Source organism: Harpia harpyja, chromosome 21, assembly GCF_026419915.1.
Source record: "Harpia harpyja isolate bHarHar1 chromosome 21, bHarHar1 primary haplotype, whole genome shotgun sequence".
NCBI classification, from domain to species: domain Eukaryota; kingdom Metazoa; phylum Chordata; class Aves; order Accipitriformes; family Accipitridae; genus Harpia; species Harpia harpyja.
Genome location: NC_068960.1, coordinates 16,843,159 through 16,860,888, shown reverse-complemented (window position 1 = coordinate 16,860,888; position 17,730 = coordinate 16,843,159). Strand labels below are relative to the sequence as shown.

At 45.4% G+C, this 17,730-nt stretch overlaps 2 protein-coding genes across 12 annotated transcripts in view; one reads left to right on the top strand and one right to left on the bottom strand.

The window, feature by feature from the left end:
• Positions 1-1,336: 1,336 nt before the first annotated feature.
• Positions 1,337-5,402, bottom strand: HBZ (hemoglobin subunit zeta). Its single transcript, XM_052772804.1, is given in 3 exon segments — positions 1,337-1,614; positions 2,196-2,400; positions 3,468-5,402. Coding segments are annotated over 3 exon segments (687 nt in total). The 5' UTR covers positions 3,821-5,402; the 3' UTR covers positions 1,337-1,485.
• A 3,919-nt stretch (positions 5,403-9,321) lies between these two features.
• NPRL3 (NPR3 like, GATOR1 complex subunit) overlaps positions 9,322-17,730 on the top strand; it is a 46,192-nt gene continuing 37,783 nt past the window's right edge. For 2 of the 11 annotated variants that reach the window (XM_052773199.1, XM_052773197.1), the window contains exons 1-2: positions 9,334-9,506; positions 11,060-11,129. In XM_052773199.1, the coding sequence (XP_052629159.1) occupies positions 9,389-9,506; positions 11,060-11,129 (188 nt within the window). In that variant the 5' untranslated portion in view covers positions 9,334-9,388. Of the gene's footprint in view, positions 9,507-10,249; positions 10,385-11,059; positions 11,130-16,487; positions 16,527-17,730 lie in introns of those variants that run through there. The other 9 variants (XM_052773201.1, XM_052773191.1, XM_052773193.1 and 6 more) reach the window with 9 other exon arrangements.

Genomic DNA, 17,730 nt, shown 5'->3' with positions numbered 1-17,730 from the left:
AATAATTTTCTTCACAGCAGCTCACATGGTGCTGTGTTTTAGATTTTTGACCAAATCAGCCCTGATAACACACTGATATTCTGGCTTTTGCTGAGCAGCATTTGCACAGCATCAAGGCCATCTCTGCTTCTCACTCTGCCGCCCCAGGGAATAGATTTTGGGGTGTGTGATATGCTGGGAGGGGACACAACTGGACAGATGACCCCAACTAACCAGAGGTATTTCATACCATATAATGCCATGCTCAGCAATAAAAGGGAAAAGGGGGATGTGGGGGTTAGGGAGTTTTAGGGGGGTTACCCATCTTTTTTGCTCAGAAACTGGCTGGGCATCTGTCTACCCACGGGAGGTGGTGAGTGATTGCCTGTGCATCACATGTTTTATTTTTTCTTCCCTCTTCTTCCACTTATCCTTCACTTATTAAACAATTATTTCTGTTTGTTTGTTTGTTTGTTTGATCTCGAGCCCCAATTTTTCTTGCTTTTATTCTTCCTTTCCTTTTCCCTGCATCCCATTGATGGGGGAGAAGTAAGTGAGCGATTGTGTAGTGCTTAGCTGCCCACTGGGGTTAACCCACAACAGGTACCTATGGAGGATCCCTGCGCTCCCCCCAGGGTGACCATCAATTCTGTACTCTTCCTTGTCGCTGCTTTCCAGAGAAACCCTGGGAATTTGTGGTCCCCCAGATGCCATTAACACTGATCTCCAGTGGCCACTAGTATTCCCAAATTCCAAATGCATGTGAAGTTCCCCATATAAAAAGTAAGAGATGTTAAGCTGAGGGGATGGTCCCTTTACCAAACCTGTCTAGCAAGTGCGATAGCCCAAGGTGTTCATGAAGCGCATCAGACACCTTGTCCATACTACATGGAGAGGAGCATGAGAAGACAATGCCCAGCATCACTCTGGGCACATCACAACACATGGCAATGCAGGTTTGTTCGCAACAGGCTGTGATGGGTTTTGGGTAGGCCACACAAAAAGCCTGGGTCCATTCAATATCCTAGCAGGGTAAAAGACTGTTTCCTGGTCAGCCTGGAAACAGTCTTTGGTGGATATACCTTTGGTGAGCAGTAGCAGTCACAGGGCTCTAGCCTGTTCTGGGCTTCTGCTCAATGTTGTCTTATTCCCACTGAATATTATGTTACGTTATTCCCACTTATTTTACACACCTTAGCACGTGAATTAGTACATGAATTCATTAGTACATGACTTAGTACATGAATTTACACAGCTTACTATTTTGCCCTCCATATAGTGTAGACATTTCAGAACACCCCTGCCTGAACAGTAAGATGGAGGTGGAACACAGGGAGATGAAAGCAGAGACCATAGCTCACATTTGAATTATTTATTGGGTTTTGCAGATGACCGAGCCCCTGCATAGGGGATTTGGGAGGACTGCATAGGAAGGGGTGAATACCCCAGAGCCTGGCAGCTGGGGTGCACCATGGATGTGCATCCCTCACCCTCTGTGGAGGCCATTTATCTGTACTTCTCAGTCAGAACGGAGGAAATACTGGACAGGAATTTGTCCCACGCAGCATGAACTTCTGGGGTGAAGTCACTGGGATAGCGGGCAGCCACGGAACACAGGATACAGTGGGAAAGCAGCTGTAAGGGAAAACAGGATGAAATCCATCATGATAAGTAACAGATGCCAGTCTAGGGGTCTGCAATGGACCTTAGTCCCAGCATGCTCTGGGATGACAACTACGTGTCCCAATCAGCAGCACTGCTGCCTGATGCTGTGTGTGAAGAAGCAGAGTTGCCTTTGGTATAGGGCAAAAGGCAGTGTTTGATCCCACTCCCTCTTCCAAATGTCCTTTCCTTCCTCACCAATGGGAAATGCAACAAAGTGGAAATGTTTAGAATTTACTAAGACTTTGTTCAAGACAGGTGATATAACCTGACATGTGAGGGAGATTCATAAATGACAACAAGGGCAGCATAGACTCGAGTCTGTCTAACAAACCATAGGAGCCCCCTGAGTAGTTCTTTGCTTCAGCTAGACCAGATCTTTCATTAAAAAATCCAATCTCAGGTTAAAAATCAGGTGGGGAACAAGCAGCGACATGAGCTGACAAGGCTGTGCAGTGCAGTCAGGGATCAAGCTGCCATTAGCCAGAACGATCTGTGGTCTTTAATTCTCTGATGGCAGTTTTCATCCCTGAAAAGTCTCTCTGCTCACTCACCTTGAAGTTCACTGGGTCCACCCTGAGGATGTAAGCATGCAGCTCACTGAGTTTAGCCAAAGCGCCTCTAATGTCATCAACGTGCTTCACAGCTTCCCCGATGGCATTCATGACCTTAGAGCCATGACCACGAAGTTGAACTGAGCCTTGGCTGAGATCAAAGTGAGGGAAGTAGGTTTTTGTCTGGGGGTAGCTGGAGAAAAGCCTGGAGGAGAACATGAGAATGAGATTCAGCAATGGAAATGGTATGCCTGAGATGGTAAAACCTCAGAGCAAGAGCCACGTAAAGCTGCCAGCTACAGGAGTGCACTCCTTCAGCAGTTGTAACAGAGCTTCAGGAGCTTGAAGCTTGCATCAAGAAGGTGCTTCTGCTCTTAAACCTCTTCTGCAGTACGTGCAGATTAGACAGTGGGCTAATCTGTATGTACTAGAGAAGAATGAAATGCTAAAAATAATTTTAAACTTAATGTATTTTTTGTTTGTTTGTTTGTTTTTAAATAAATAATAGCCCCAAAGTGTCACTACATTCACTACATTTCCTATATTACATTGTAAGCCAGTTTGTGGGACCTTCAAACTAATACAAGCTGAACAAACCAGAATCTATGAGTGGTACTCAGAGTCCTGGAAGGACTATCACAATACTTTATATTGAGCTGTAAATAACATTTAAGTAACTTCAAATAACGTAATAATTTCTGAACAATTTCCAGACTATTATCCCTTTTGTGCCAGCTTGCTTAATTTGTATGAACTTTGAATTACTGTGCTATACTTCATGCAGGGGGTCCAGCTGTCTTGTTTCCTGTTACTTATAAACTGGAATAATGAAACATGAGTACCCAGTGAATTTAGTGGACAGCTATTTTCTTAATGCCTAGAAATTGCGAGAGAAATTGCATCACTTGTACAATAAACCACTTCGAGTTCATTTCCTAACAGTGATAACCCTATTTCAGGACACTGAGTATGAATGACTTTGAATTCCTCACCAGGGCTCCTGGCTATGAATTCTTCTGAATTGCTATAATGGGAAATAAACCATTAGAATTGCTTAGAAAATTATGTTTTGCTGTAAGATTTTGAAGCCATCTATTAGCATTTAGTAGCACAGATATAATTCCAGAAAATTACATGCCAGACAACACAGAGGTCACCCATCAGCTCTCACCAGTCCCAGTGTGCTCTCACTCATGCAACTTTTACATGAGATGCATCCTAACAGCAAAGCCAGAGGAGGCACCTTCTTCGGAGGGGTTCTGGGAGACTTACCTCTCCAGTGATTCTGCCCCAATGGCATCGGCTTGGGTAGCCACCTTTGCCCAGATGGCGACCACGGCAGCCTTCTCGGCTTGAGTCAGCGTCATTGTGCAGGAGGGTGCAGACTCTGGCTCCTTGCAGTGAACGCTCAGAGCAGGTTTGGACTCATCGCTCTGACAGCCCTGGTTATAAAGAGGAAGGGGAGAGCGGACCTTGGCGCCTGTCCACACTCATTGGTCACTCCAGTGGCCCACCCATGGAGGTGGGAGACTCTTATCTCCCCATGAAGCAATGCCTATTTCGGCAAGGGTCAGCGCACTGGCCTCCTTGCTTTCTGGCGTTATCAGCTTCTTGCTTCTTAACATAATGGCCGTGTGGCCCGGAGAAATTGTCTGGACATATATTGATACATGAACAGAGAGATAATGCTGGAAAATTCCAGCGATGGAGCATTAGGACACAACTTTAAGCTGAGGAGCGTATGGACTTCAAGCATACTAAGGAGCTTGGAGAAAAATCTGCATTTTCTGCCTTGCTTTACAGATGCGAACACAAGACTGGGCCTTTCTGTGTCATATCATACACTTCCAGTATATGTGGCTGCCACGTGGCCCAATATTTCATATAAAAAGATTCCTAAGTAGTGCTAGGGACAGGCTGGGAGATGTGCAGTATAGTTCAGAGGGAGAGTGAGATTCTGATTTTGTGGGAATCAGTGGAGATTTTGCCATTCGCTTCAGCACTGCCAGGACTTCACTTTGCCAGCCTCTTGCAAAGAATTAGGGACTCACTCTGCAATTGATGTTGCTTATAACAGCACCAGTAGTAATGATTCCTATGGATACAGGGAAAGGGAGCTTATGAAATTGAGTAGGGTCCTAGAAAAAATCATGTGTGTGTGAGAAAGCCCAGTCAGACATTTTTATCACTAAATGCCTCATACTGCATGTCTTTGACTTCTAGCTGTGTGATCTTACTGTTAATTATCCCTCGTACTGTAAAATAGCCCTCAGCACCACAGCCAGTGCTGGCGTGTGCTGTGCTACATGCTGGACACGCACAGGAAACCCTGGTCCCACGACAGATGGCTTGTAGCTTTGGGCACGGACACACTTGATGGGTGAAGGACCAAACAAGCAAAGGGAAGACCAGCACAAGTCTGTAATCGCAGATAAGTGGGCAAAGTGTCAAATAAATACCCTACTGGAGATGGTAGCTGCTGAACCTCAGGGAATGAATATCCTGCCAGCACATGAAGCAGAGGTAAATCTCTCTGCCACCCTGATAAATTACAGCAGCCGTACACACCACTGAGTGCTGGCAGCCCTGCATGGAAAGGTGGCTGGTAGAGTCAGAGAGGACAGATAGTGTTCTCTGCCCAAACAGCCTTGTGCACTTGTGCTGAGAAGTTTGATATGTATAAGCCAGACTCCTCAGCAAGACATGTCTGCGTTTCACAGCAATGCTACCGACTGCTACAGAGGATGCTCCCCAGACATGGTTGTCCTGCTAAGAGGAAAGCCCTTCTAGGGCTCTAATGATACTTGGGTCATGCATGCATTGGAGTATGTCCAGCGTACAGTTATCTGTGCCAAAGTAGCTATGCCAGTGCAATCACACTGCCCAAGCCTACTAAATGTCACACAGGAGCATGCAGCAAACTTGGAGGCTCTCTTGGGACCCATGGTGCGGCTGTGCCTTGCTGCCGGGCAGGGCAACCTGACTGCCAGCAGGTGTTGGGTTTGGCATGGAGCTAGGTTCCCATGTGTGCTGTGCTTATGGTGGGGGTTTCTTCAGTGCCTTCACATGGGGATCCTCTCTGGGCAGACTCTATAGCCCATAGGAGTTGATACATTCACTACAAATAGACCCCACTCTCCTGGGGCTGTGGCTCTGCCACCACAGCCTGGAGTCAGGTGGGAATGAACCAGTGGTGATAGAGAAGCAGTAGGGATGGGGTCACACAGCGGCTGCTGTATCCTCTGGTGTCCCCAATGTCCTGGTGGCTGCAGCGGCACTTGCAGAAAGGCTCTGACCTACCCGTTGTGCTTTGCACTGGGCTCTGAATTTAAGCCTCTCTGCGTGTGATGTGTCAGATGAAGCAGGAGAAACCTTGGGCTTTCCCAAAGGGCAGGCACAAAGCACTTGATGCTTCTTGGTCTGCAAGCCTGGCTGGGTTCAATGATCTTGTATTATCATCCCCTCTGTGGAGGCCAACACCTTATCTGGGATCTAATTTAAGATTGTGTTCAACACCACAGCTCCCTCCTCAGCCCTCTGGCCCACTGGCTGGGTAGCTGGGTAATTTGCTTCTCTCTGTACCTCATTTTAACAGGCGATACAAGAGGGGACTCACCTGAGACCCAGTGAGGACAATCACTTTACCATAAGGAGTATTATCAGAATGCTCTTTGTATATCCTCCCTTTGATAAATGCCATACATGTCCACTGAAAACCCGGAGCTAACTCTGGCTACACAGATGCGGTGCAGCGCAGTCTCCATTAAAAGTGCCTCTGATGGCATGGGCAGCAGTCCTTCAGTCAGGGCACAGGGCAACACGATATTCAGTTTATACAGCTGTTGTGGTTTAACCCCAGCCAGCAGCTAAGCACCATGCAGCCACTTGCTCACTCCCCCCCACCCAATGGGATGGGGGAGAGAATTGGAAAAAAAAAGTAAAACTCGTGGGTTGAGATAAAGACAGTTTAATAGGACAGAAAGGAAGAAAATAATAATCATAATAATAAAATGACAATAATAATAATAATAATAATAATAGAATTGGAATATACAAAACAAGTGATGCACAATGCAATTGCTCACCACTCGCTGATCGATGCCCAGTTAGTTCCTGAGCAGCGATCCACGCCCCGGCCAACTCCCCCCAGTTTATATACTGGGCACGACGTCACATGGTATAGAATACCCCTTTGGCCAGCTTGGGTCAGCTGCCCTGGCTGTGTCCCCTCCCAACTCCTTGTGCCCCTCCAGCTTTCTTCCTGGCTGGGCACGAGAAGCTGATAAATCCTTGACTTAGTAGAAACACAACTTAGCAACAACTGAAAACATCGGTGTGTTGTCAACATTCTTCTCACACTGAATCCAAAACGTAACACTATACCAGCTACTAGAAAGAAAATTGACTCTATCCCAGCTGAAACCAGGACAACAGCTTGAATGGATGGAGGTACCAAGGGAGGCTGTATTCATCATCCCTTGCTAATAGGCATTTCAAAATTCTGCAGTTTTCCCCTAGAAAAATTACTTTGAAAATAAAGATGCTGTTGTTAAATATACATTCATATAATGTTTTAGTCTCCTCCCCAAAGTGCTGCCTCTTACATTGCCTGCTGCATGGCTGTGCTCCAAGCTCTCCGCAGTGAGAGTGCTTTTAATCAGAGGTTACTCAATCAACGCATAAGGGAAGCAACTGTGACCCAGAAATAACCAGGGATAAGGCAGAGACCATCAGGGCTCCTTCCTATTTTGCTGCCTGTTTAACCTGAATATTGATTCTCCATGACTGTAGGATTAAGGTCTGTGTAGACATGATGATCAGGGTGATGCCCGCACAGGAGGGTTTGTCATGGCTGAAATCTTTATGGAATTTGAATTCATTTTCTGAGAGTTACTCTTGCACTATCACAAAAGCCAGAGCAGCCAAAAGATGACAGTGGTTTGCTAGAAGGAGCTCATCACTTGCCCAGGATCAGGGCTGTGCTGAGGACAGTTGCAGGAACTCCTCAGGAACGTGCCTGGTGGGAGAAGCGTGATCCTTGGCCACGTCCCACAATGTGACATGGAGAGTGACCGTCTCTGTCCTTGTATGGACCGCTCAGCCAAGTTCTTCCATCCCAGTGCTTCAGCTGCCCACACTGGACGTCCTGGTCTCAGCAACACAAGGAGTTGGACAACATGATTGCTGGTGTTCCTCTGTCACAGGACCGATACTGAAGCTATGTCCTCTGGGAAACTCCACCAGACCTGCTTCTTTTCTTGCCGCTGCTTCTCTTAATTATGATTCATAGACCATAGCAGAATGTCCACCCTTGGGCAGATGATGCATCTTTGTCATGAAGCTGTGAAATGTCACCGAAGGTGATTTTTAATATTAATGTAGGTATTTTTTAATCCTGTTCCAAAAGCAGGCTGCCACAGTTTCTCATTTGAAATGGCAGAAGTGAGCGACAGGCCTGTTTGCTCGATACAAAAGTGGGATTATAATTTCTGTAAGCCCTGACTGTAAACCTAGCGACTGATTGAAGGGCACTGCTGTGAGATCAGGGATAACTTTTCCCATGGGCCTGTATTCTCCACGGGGACTGCTTCCCCCTCAAGGGGAATACCTGTGGATAAGGTGGCACATACGTCTGCTCTAACTCTGAAAAATTTGGGGTGTATTAAGTTTTGGAAATTTTAAAAGTGGAATCTAAATCCTGGGTTTATTCTTTAATTTCCTATCAGTGCTCAAAGGACTTGCAATGTTTTCCTTTAACTAAAGTACAGCCTCCAAGAGCTGGAAATGACAAAATATGTCTGTAATTTATTATTTAAGAAAGTAAAATTATGCTTCGAAGCAGACATACTGGGAAATTTTAACGTAGCTGCCCAGCACTGGTGCACGAGGAATGCTCTGCCGTGATAATACGACTGCTCTTTAATCACCCTTAGACAACTCGCTCCCCTCAGCGACACCTTCTCTTGCTTCAATTGTTATCGCTGGCCTTGTGGAGAATGGCCCTGCAGATTACACCCGCGCTGCGTGTGCTCATCTCCCTCTTCAGCCACCCATCTCTGCCCCATGTCCCTGGGGGGAATTGCAGAGCAAAATCCAGAGTGGGGATATCTCAGAGTGTTCAAATATCTAAATAATGCAATCAAATACAGAAGAATTTGCATGCAAACCCCACAATATCCTCTAATATAATTGCTGATAATTTCTGATGTCGGTTAAACACAAAATAAGATGAAGGCACCAAGACAGCTGCCAGGGGAAGTAACATTACCCTTACTAATCTAGAGGCAGGAGTAAATTTACAGGAACCACAAGGCAGGTTGTACCAGTGCTGTAAAGCGCCCTGAGATCATGCGATGAACGTGAGAAACAGGATCAAGGGAGCCTTTCTGCGAGGACGGGGAGCCAAGGGCTCTGACTTGCGCAGCCTGCCTCCTGCGGGCACCCTGTAATGGCTAACCCGCGAGGGAGCGATGAGCCCTCGCTGCTGTTTGCCACTGGCTTTTAGTAAAGTTCTGGAGATGTTAACGACCCAACTGGCTGAAAGGCTACAGATGACCCAAAGAGGCCAACGGGAAGAAATGGCAATAGGCAGCCCAGGTCTCCGGCAGCCCCTGCACGAAGGCTCCAGGGCTGGAGCCGTGGCCGGAGCCCTGGCTGCAGGGCTGAACTGGGGCGCTGAGCCGAACTGGGGGCGCTGGGCTGAGCTGGAAGGTGCTGGCTATAGGCACATGAAGCACTGGAATAATCTGGGAGTCCGTGGAATGGGGAGTGGTGCCCATGGAAAGTACTAGTCTGGACTGGGGACACTGGGCTGACCGAGGGGAGTGCTGGGGGGCTGTGCGTGTGAGGTGCTGGTCTGAACTGGGGGTACTGGGCTGTACTGGGGGACAGGGCTGCGGGGGTGCGAGGTGCTGGTCTGAACCGGGGGTACTGGGCTGTACTGGGGGACAGGGCTGCGGGGGTGCGAGCTGCTGGTCTGAACCGGGTCGTGAGGCGCTGGGGGCCGGCTGCGCTCTGCCCGCAGCCTGCAGACCCCGAGCCGCCTGCCCCGGCCCCGGCCCCGGCCCCGGCAGCTCCGCCCCGCCAGCAGCCGGGAGCCGCGGGCCGGGCCCGCGTAGCGGGGCGGAAGCGGAAGCCGGCGGCGCCGGGCGGCCTTCCTGCGGCCGGGCCGGGCCGCGCCGCGCCGCGCCGGCATGGGCGAGAGCACCAGCCCCATCAGCGTTATCCTGGTGAGCTCGGGCAGCCGCGGCAACAAGCTGCTCTTCCGCTTCCCGTTCCAGCGCGGCGCCGAGCACCCCGCCGCACAGGCCAGTAAGTGCGCGACGCCGCGGGGTCCGGCCTGCGGCCTGCGGCCGCCCCGCGCCCCCAGGAGCCTCCGCCGGGGGCCTGCTGCCGCCCGTGGGGGCCTGCTGCCGCCCGTGGGGGCCTGCTGCCGCCCGTGGGGGCCTGCTGCCGCCTGTGGGGGCCTGCTGCCGCCTGTGGGGGCCTGGCACCCCCCACTAGCCCCCGCCGTGGGGGCCTGGTATCCCACACACCCCACACACACCCCCTGTGGTGGTCTGCCCCGCCCCCCCCAGCCTCATAGTCTCCGTGGGGGCCCGGCCCCCCTCACACACACATCCCTCGTACCCCCAGGTGCCCTGGCACCCCTCACACCCCCCATACCCCCAGGTGCCCTGGCACCCCTCACACACACACACCCACCCACCTCACGCCCCACATTAATCGAACCATGTTAGTACCAGGTGTTATTATTGACTTGGTGCCTTGTTGCTGTTCCTGGATCAGCTGAAGCTGTGTGGGTTTTAAGAGCTGTAGGGGAAGGAGGAGGAGGTAGGGTGAGAAGTGAAGGCACTGATCTGGGAGAGGGGATTCAGAAAACACTAAGTGAGCTTTAACTGATAATGGGTAGAAACTAAGAGACTTTAGTCCCTTGTGTTGAATAATGGGGTGGAGGAGGTTTCATTTCTTTTGGAAAGTAGGAACATGAACCATTCAGGTGCCAGCTGGCTGCTGTGGAGCCAGTGTTGGTTGTACCTCTCTTTTTCTCCGAGATTCCTGATCGGGGATGGTGTCTGAGGCCAGGCTCGGACCTGCCCGCAGCCAGGAGTCTGCGGGGGCCGGAGGCAGGATGGCTGCACCCGCGGTGCTGCAGGCAGGGTCAGCGTCCCACCTGGCCTCACCAGTGGGTGAGTCTTGGTGTGTGGGCCTAAAGGTGCTGCAGAGTGATGAAGCTGTTCGACTTGGGTTGCTTGCTAACTGCCGTGTGTCACGAGAAGTTTGACACCCCTGTTTAGGTTGTGAGTCACTTTTTACCAAGAGAGAATTGTCTTCAGACCCCTTTTTGGTTTTATAAGTAAAATCTGAAAATGTGGGGGGTTTTTTGGCTGGCTGCTTCCATCCCGCCCCCCTCCTGCTTTTTGTTGGTAAAGGATTTTGATACCTGTGACTGCAGGAGGGGCTTCTGGAGCATTATCATTGTCCTGAAACCTGAGCAATAATGAGGGAAATGCACTGGTCAGAATTTTATTTTCCACACTCTCTCTCTAACTGCAAACTGTTACCTGGCACTTGAGAGAAAAGTTGTTTCTGTGAATGTTTTGCTTTCTCCTCTTTATCCCCTGAAGATATAAACCTCTTTCTCCTATTTTTTGATGTGTTTTTGAGTGAGAATAGAAAAAACAAGATCTGGTGCTTCTACCTAAAAAGGAAGGAACCATCTGCTTTTAATATTACTTTTTTTAGATCTCTCTTATGGATAATTTTAAAAAGGGCACAGACAAGTATTCTCTTAATGCACTTATTTTAATGAGCACTTTAAGAAGGTTGTTCCTTGAAAAAGCTGTCTTTATTCTTTGTTTCAGATAAACCAAGGAGTCGATATGCTGTAAATAGTTCTGGTGACACCACAGAAGATCAAGATGGGGACTCCAGGTAGGGGAAAACATTTCTCCTTGCCTAAGAGTTTGAAACAGAGGAGAGGTGGCCTCTTGCTCTCTTGCCTGCTAGTTCAGCAGGCAAATCCTCTCGAACTGTATAGAAGATGACCTGCCAAAAAATGCTTTAATGACAAGTTATGAGCAAATTAGTGCTAAGTAATAAGGAATTTCTCATGAGGGAATGCTACTGAATCTATTGTTATCTAGGCAAGGTGTAGGTCAGGTATTTTGTGCTCATTAAAAAGGCAGTATTACTCTTTCAAAGCTAGGAGCATTAATACTTTGGCAAAATTCCACTTTTCTTTAACTGCCTACGTCTAACTGGATATATTATTCAGTTGCCTCAAATTCTTCCCTAGCTCGTGTAATTGTCGTATGGAATTGCTGTGCACTAATGAATAACTAATTTTGTTTCTCCAGATACAGCTGCCCTTGTGTCTGTGGAGTGAAATAGTAGCTCAAAAGGATACTGAGACTTAAAGATAGTTTTTCAATTACAGCAAATCAGTGGGTAACAAACGCACTGAAAATAGGCAGTGTGTTCAGCATGCATGTGCGTATGAATGGACCCTCTAATTAGTTTTTGTAGATTTGAAATCTGCTGCATGGTTCTAAATTTATCACTATCAGATACGAGACAAATCTGGGAAAGAAGAAGGTTTTTTGTCTGTTGGCCTGTAGTTCAGTTGCAGATCTTTTTTGTGATATGTGTTTTAATCTCCAATATTAATAAAATGGGGTAGTTGCTGCTCTTCTCTCATATAAAAGTGAAAAAGAAGTACTTGTCACTTGCCCCCAAAAAAGAAATTTAGATCCCAACCTTGCAAAATGTAAGCTTGTTCTTAACTTTGACTGAGAATAGTTTAACTGAAATTAAAATAACCCATGACAGTAAACTTCATCAAATTCATATGTTTTTCTAGGACTGGGATCTTATGAAAACACATTTTGCTTGAGGTCTTTCGTATCTCTTGCCTTTTCCGGTATCTTGAAACCTTCAAATGCAGCCTTCTGTCGTGTCTCCAGCGAGCACAGTATGGTACAGGGCACAACTCCAGTGGGAGCAAGCTGTGCTTTTGTAAGTTTGGTAATTGGTGAATGGCGTTTCAGACTGTGCTGTTGATGGCAGCTAGTATACACGTTAGGAAGGTTCAGTGCACATGTTTGCTGGTTATCTCAGGGATTTTGTTGGTTGCTGTTCAAAACCCTGGATCTAGTATTTCACTAGATAGATTAAGATGGTATTGGAATGGTACCAGCTTCTGTCTGATACTGATTCTTGTTGCCTCTGCCATTCTGGCCAGTTGGACAAAGCACTTAATGCGGAGCTGCATTCATTGGATGTTGCCTGTGGTGCTGAATTAGTGTCATGCAGTACGTGGCTGCTACAGTGATGTAGGAGAAGCTTTTATCATTTCAAATTATGGTCAGACGAGAAAACTGCTAGTATTTGCCTGAAACTGGTTTTAAGTAGGTTGAATGTGCTGGCATGTAACCTACATTAAACAAAGATTTAGATTATTTCATTGTGGTGTCCAGAACACTGGGCTTGAAAGTTAATGCTTAATCTCCTGGTCAGGTATTTGTTATTAAGCTTTTGGTGTTTAAAAGAATTTATGATCTCTCAACTGAAGTCACTAAGTGCAAAATATCACAGTTCTGAAGCATTGAATGAAAGAATATTAAGACAAAAATCCCCCTCTGCAGTGATCATCTTCAGAAGAAAGAAGTTGTCATTTGTACAGTTTTGTATATAGCAATACATACAAATTCATGCTGCAGTGTCCGCATCTGACTCTTAGTAAGGTCAGTGTTTATAAACCTTATATCTACTTAGATGAAATTGAGGTTTCAGCCAATGCAGGTCTGTTAGCAGGAAGTCCTTTAATATTATCTCCTGTGGATCTGTCTCTAGCTGCCATACAGATGAAGGGGAAATAGAAGAAGAGGAGTGTTTATGTTGCTCTGAAAGTGTGGGCTCTGCTAGAGGCCAGATATCGAGGTCCAGCATGCTGCTTGTGCTGCTTACAGGGCTGGGCATCTGCATTCAGAAATTCAAAGTCTTTTTCAAAATTGCATTTGTTTCAAGTTTGTTTATTGGAAAGTTTTTTCCCAATACCAGTGTAGTCAGTGTTGTAAGTCGACTGCATCCCATACAACTGAGGTAGCAGCTAAACTTATCCTTCTCTTCCGTGATAGCAGCTAGTAGAAAAAATTGCTAATGCTCTTTATATACTAAGTACTGTTAATTTATATTAGGCAGGAGGAGGTTTGTTGGCGGAGTTAATATCTTTCACTGGACTTACCAATACAGGTGGAAAAAATATGCCCTTCTTCCACCACAAAGCAAAAAGGGATCTTCAAAACTGTGTACAACAGGTTGCTCAGACTTTTGATTTGTATCAGACCATTTTGGGAGTAACAGATGTTGGTGCCTGTGGAGCAGAAGATATTCTAAGGAGAGAGTGGAGGCAGAAAGGTGCAGATGTCTTGGGGAGAGCGAGATGCATATGGTTGGTAAACTAGGAAAGGAAGGAGTTTAACTATCACATACTGTAAAACCAGTATTGTCATTGAGCCCATGGGGGTTTTTTCCTCACCAATGTTACAAATTTTTGCTCCCGGGTTCCTGTTCAGAATGTGTTTTCTATAGTCCCATTGAAGATCAGGCTGGAGAGACCAGGAATGGAGCGACTGGTTTTAAGAGCACCATTCCCCCAGTAGCAGCTCTGTCCCTGTAAGTTTGTTCTTCTGCAGTGCAGTGGTACAGCAGTTCTCTTCCTGAAACACTCAGTTCAGTAGCCCATGGACAGATTTCATCAGCATGAAGTCCAGTCTGTTTTCTGGTGGTGATTTTCTGATTGGAGCTGTCTCTCATGAAAGTAATTCATTAAGTGGTTTCGTATTATTTCTGGAAGGCTTCTTCAAAGAAGGGTTGGCAAAAAGATTCCTTTAAATCTCTGCATATCAGTAGCATCTGTGGATGTTTTTGGTGGCACAAATTGAGGCTTTGGAGGGGGCAGAGTGCTAGGTTGAGTTGATAGTGTATGGCAAGTTTGATGATGTTGAAGGGTTGGGTCTTTCCCCATGTTTTCATGTTCAGTAGCAAAGGTTATTTCAGATTTATCTTGTTGCTGCGCTAGTTCTTATGAGGGTTGGATTCATACTTTTTTATACTGGATGGCTGTCTTCAATTTACTAACAATCTAGCACCAATTGTATCCTAGATAAGGTTCACTGTTGCTTTTTTCCTAAGCTATTGGAACCCAGATTGGTTACTTTTGAGCTGACCTTTCCTGGAGCAGTTGAGGTGTATGCATTTCTTTATGGTCTCAGAAAGGGCAAAATTAGATCAATTTAGGTGCCTTGACTCTCTATTTCCATACAGCATATTTGTATGCATAATTGGATTTCTTCTGGCCTTCAGGCTCGAATTTCCTGGTCATTGTTATGCTTTTTGTTTTTTATAGACAATTGCAGCCTATTCATGATGATCCTACCTCTGGGTTGCTGGTGTGTATTTGCTTGTATTAATTTCTGCTCAATGGAGGTGTGTGTTTGGGTCTTCAGAATATAGACTTTTCTTCCTTTTAAAAACAAGTCGAGCAGCAAAAGTGGTTGAGGTGTGTTGATGGTGGCCATGCAACAAAAAAGTATTCAGAAGAATCTGTCACTGTCAAAACAAATTGCCTGTCAAGTGTCTCTCTTTGGCTTCTTCTCATCCTTTCATCATTTGCTCTCTTCACAAACATCCTTCAGTTTTTCAGTGCTTTACCAGTAATACATACCCCTCACAGCTTATGGAGATGCCTGCCAGTCTCTTTTTTTTTTTTTTTTTCCTCCCCTTGATGTGAGGCACTTACTCTTTTGAAGCTGTAAGATAATGCTTTGTTAAATTGGTCTGAAATGGTTTTTGTAGTTTTTCTGAAGGTGGTATAGTCAGCAAGCAAAAATTCTAATGAAGATGCACGTATAGTAACGTATGTTACACCAGACTTTGCATTTTTTAGTAGCATAACTAACTGAAGGAGGTTTAGCAAGTTTGACAGCATTGATGTCATTAATTGGCCAAATGCTTCTGTTATAAAAAAAGTCAAGTTACTGGCAAACAAGGACTTGAATGTCCCTTTCTAACAAACAGTAGTTCTCCTGTGATAACATTTCTGTATCCTCTGTCCCTCTTTCACTGGACTCCAGTGTTCTTCCTTGTATTTGTTCTGAAAGGCTTCCTTTCTGTAAGCCTGTGCTTTTCCATTCATCTATCCATCCATCCCTTTAAACACCCTTCCGGTAATATACCCCCTTTGTATAGTTTGTCATTTAGGATTGCTCTAGGTTCTCTATTCAACGTGACCAGTAGAAATCTGCTGTCTTTTGGATTAAATAATTGTTGGAGGTTTTAATTTTGTCTCCCCTTTCTAACGTGGACAGTATAAAGCTTTTATCAGATTCATTTTTCAATATATTTAGGAAATTTGCTTCAGGAAATAAGTCCTTTTTTTCCTTGTTATTTGGAAAAAAAAGCAGTTGACTGTTAAAATGAAAATAGGCGTTTGTTTCTCTGATATAAAAGTGAGTACAGCTGTTAACAGTGCCTTGCTCTGCACACCTGTTGTAAAGAAGGTTTTCAGGTTCTTTGCATTGAAAACTGTTTCAGCCTACTCTTCCTAAGTTTCTGCTTATTGCCTGGGGCAGACAGAGAATGACTTCATGCTTGTGCTGTGAGTCTGGCCAGACTTGTACCTGTTGTTTACATCCCTGGGGGGAGCAGCAGCAGCTCTGTGTGCAAGGCCCTTTACAGAATCCTGGCTGTGCATGCAACAATAAATGTTTGGCATCCTCTTTTTCTAAGTCTTGTGGGTATGGAAGCACCAGAACCAATTGTGAAGAGCTGTGGGTCATTTGGGGCTGCATGGAATGTTCCTTTGGTAAAAACGCTAGTAATAGTCTAGAAAAGAAACTGAAGTTTAGAATCTGCTCTAAATCAGACTGTAACCTCTTCTATTTTCTCCTAAGGTAAGCATGAATTAAAAAGTATGCGAGGTGTAAATACAGCTCCATAAATGCAACGTATTGTGGGAACACATTACAGCAGCCAGTGTTAGCAAGAGGACTAAAATGCCTTAGCCTGTTTTTTCTGTTGTCAATCTGAGCCTGCAATATATCCCTGGAATTCACCTACCATTAACTTTTGACTCTTCTCAATAGTTATATTTCCTTTACAGGAGTTTAAACCTTAATAGTTCATCTAGTTTTTAATATTATCTTTTTTTTTTTTATTTTGTGTACTTTCCTCGTTTATTTTCTTTTGTTGTGTTTTTGTTTTGTGTTTATGGCCATGTTCCCATTTCAGAGACCAATGTCCTCTAACTGATGAGCAATTGGTTTCGGGGTAAGATCAAACGTTCTAAACAATCACCTATGTCTAGAATGGCTTTCTTTTCTCACCATCCTTTTAATTGTGCTTTGTTTCTGGTTTCTGTTTTACACCGAATGATGAGATAATTACATGCTAAATCACAATGTCTGTAGGAAACGTATTGCTGAAGGTTTATGCTAGGATAATTACGAAGGTCCTACTAACATTTCTGTGCTTCCTGTAAGGTATCCAGAATGCGTGTGGTACTGTCCCTTCTGTGAATTCAGAAAATTGTGATCCTCCGAGAATGCAACAAGTATAGCCTTGGCATTGTAGTTATTCCAACAAGGAGCTTTAAAACAAATTGCTTTCTGATGAGCAATGACTTAAAAGGACAGATCAGTGAGTAAACTATTTAATCCCACAATAATTATGGAGACCTCTTCAGAGACCTGGTTTTGAGCAGCCGCGCTGGTTGCTTGTTCTGGTGCCCCACTAAGCTAAACTGGATGACTGCATTATACCCCCTTTTTGAACATGTGGAGGGAAAAGTGCTTATCTCTGCCCGGGGCCCCAGAAGTATTAAACTGCATCTCTAGTCCCTGCTTAACATAAAGATGCTCACCTAGATACTCAGGTCCCTTTCTAAACTGCTTCAAAGAATTCTTTATAAAAACCTTGCTTTGAATTCATGTGGCATATAAAAAGTTATTATCCATTCTTGGGGAAAAAATGAATTTGTGTTTTGATGTTCTTTCCCCTTCCTTTTCCATGTGCTAAAGCAATTGTTGTTTCAGCTGGGTTTCCAGAGGAGATGCTGGTGACAGCAGTTGATCTGCACTAGTGTGATTTGTATCGTACTGCTGGATTGTCTGCTGTAGGATATTTTGGGCAAATCAAAGCTTTTGTCTTTTGCATTTAGTTTCTGCCTGCTGAATTCCTTAGTGCAGGAGAGGTTTGCTTTCCCCTGGAAATCACAATGCTCAGACTAATCTCATAAAAGAAGAAGGGACTGTCACTGCCCAACTGCGAAACCTAATCTGCTTCTAACAAACTCTTGGGCTCTGATAAGTCAGTATTTTTAGGTCATCTTAATATACCCCAGAGATTAGAAAATCAGTATTAAAATATTTAAAGTAAAAGTGTTATTTTCTAAGATGAGATGATGAATTGAAATGATGGGAATAACGTATCTGCTATCTCTCAATCTTCCTATCATCCTGAGGCCTAAGAAATG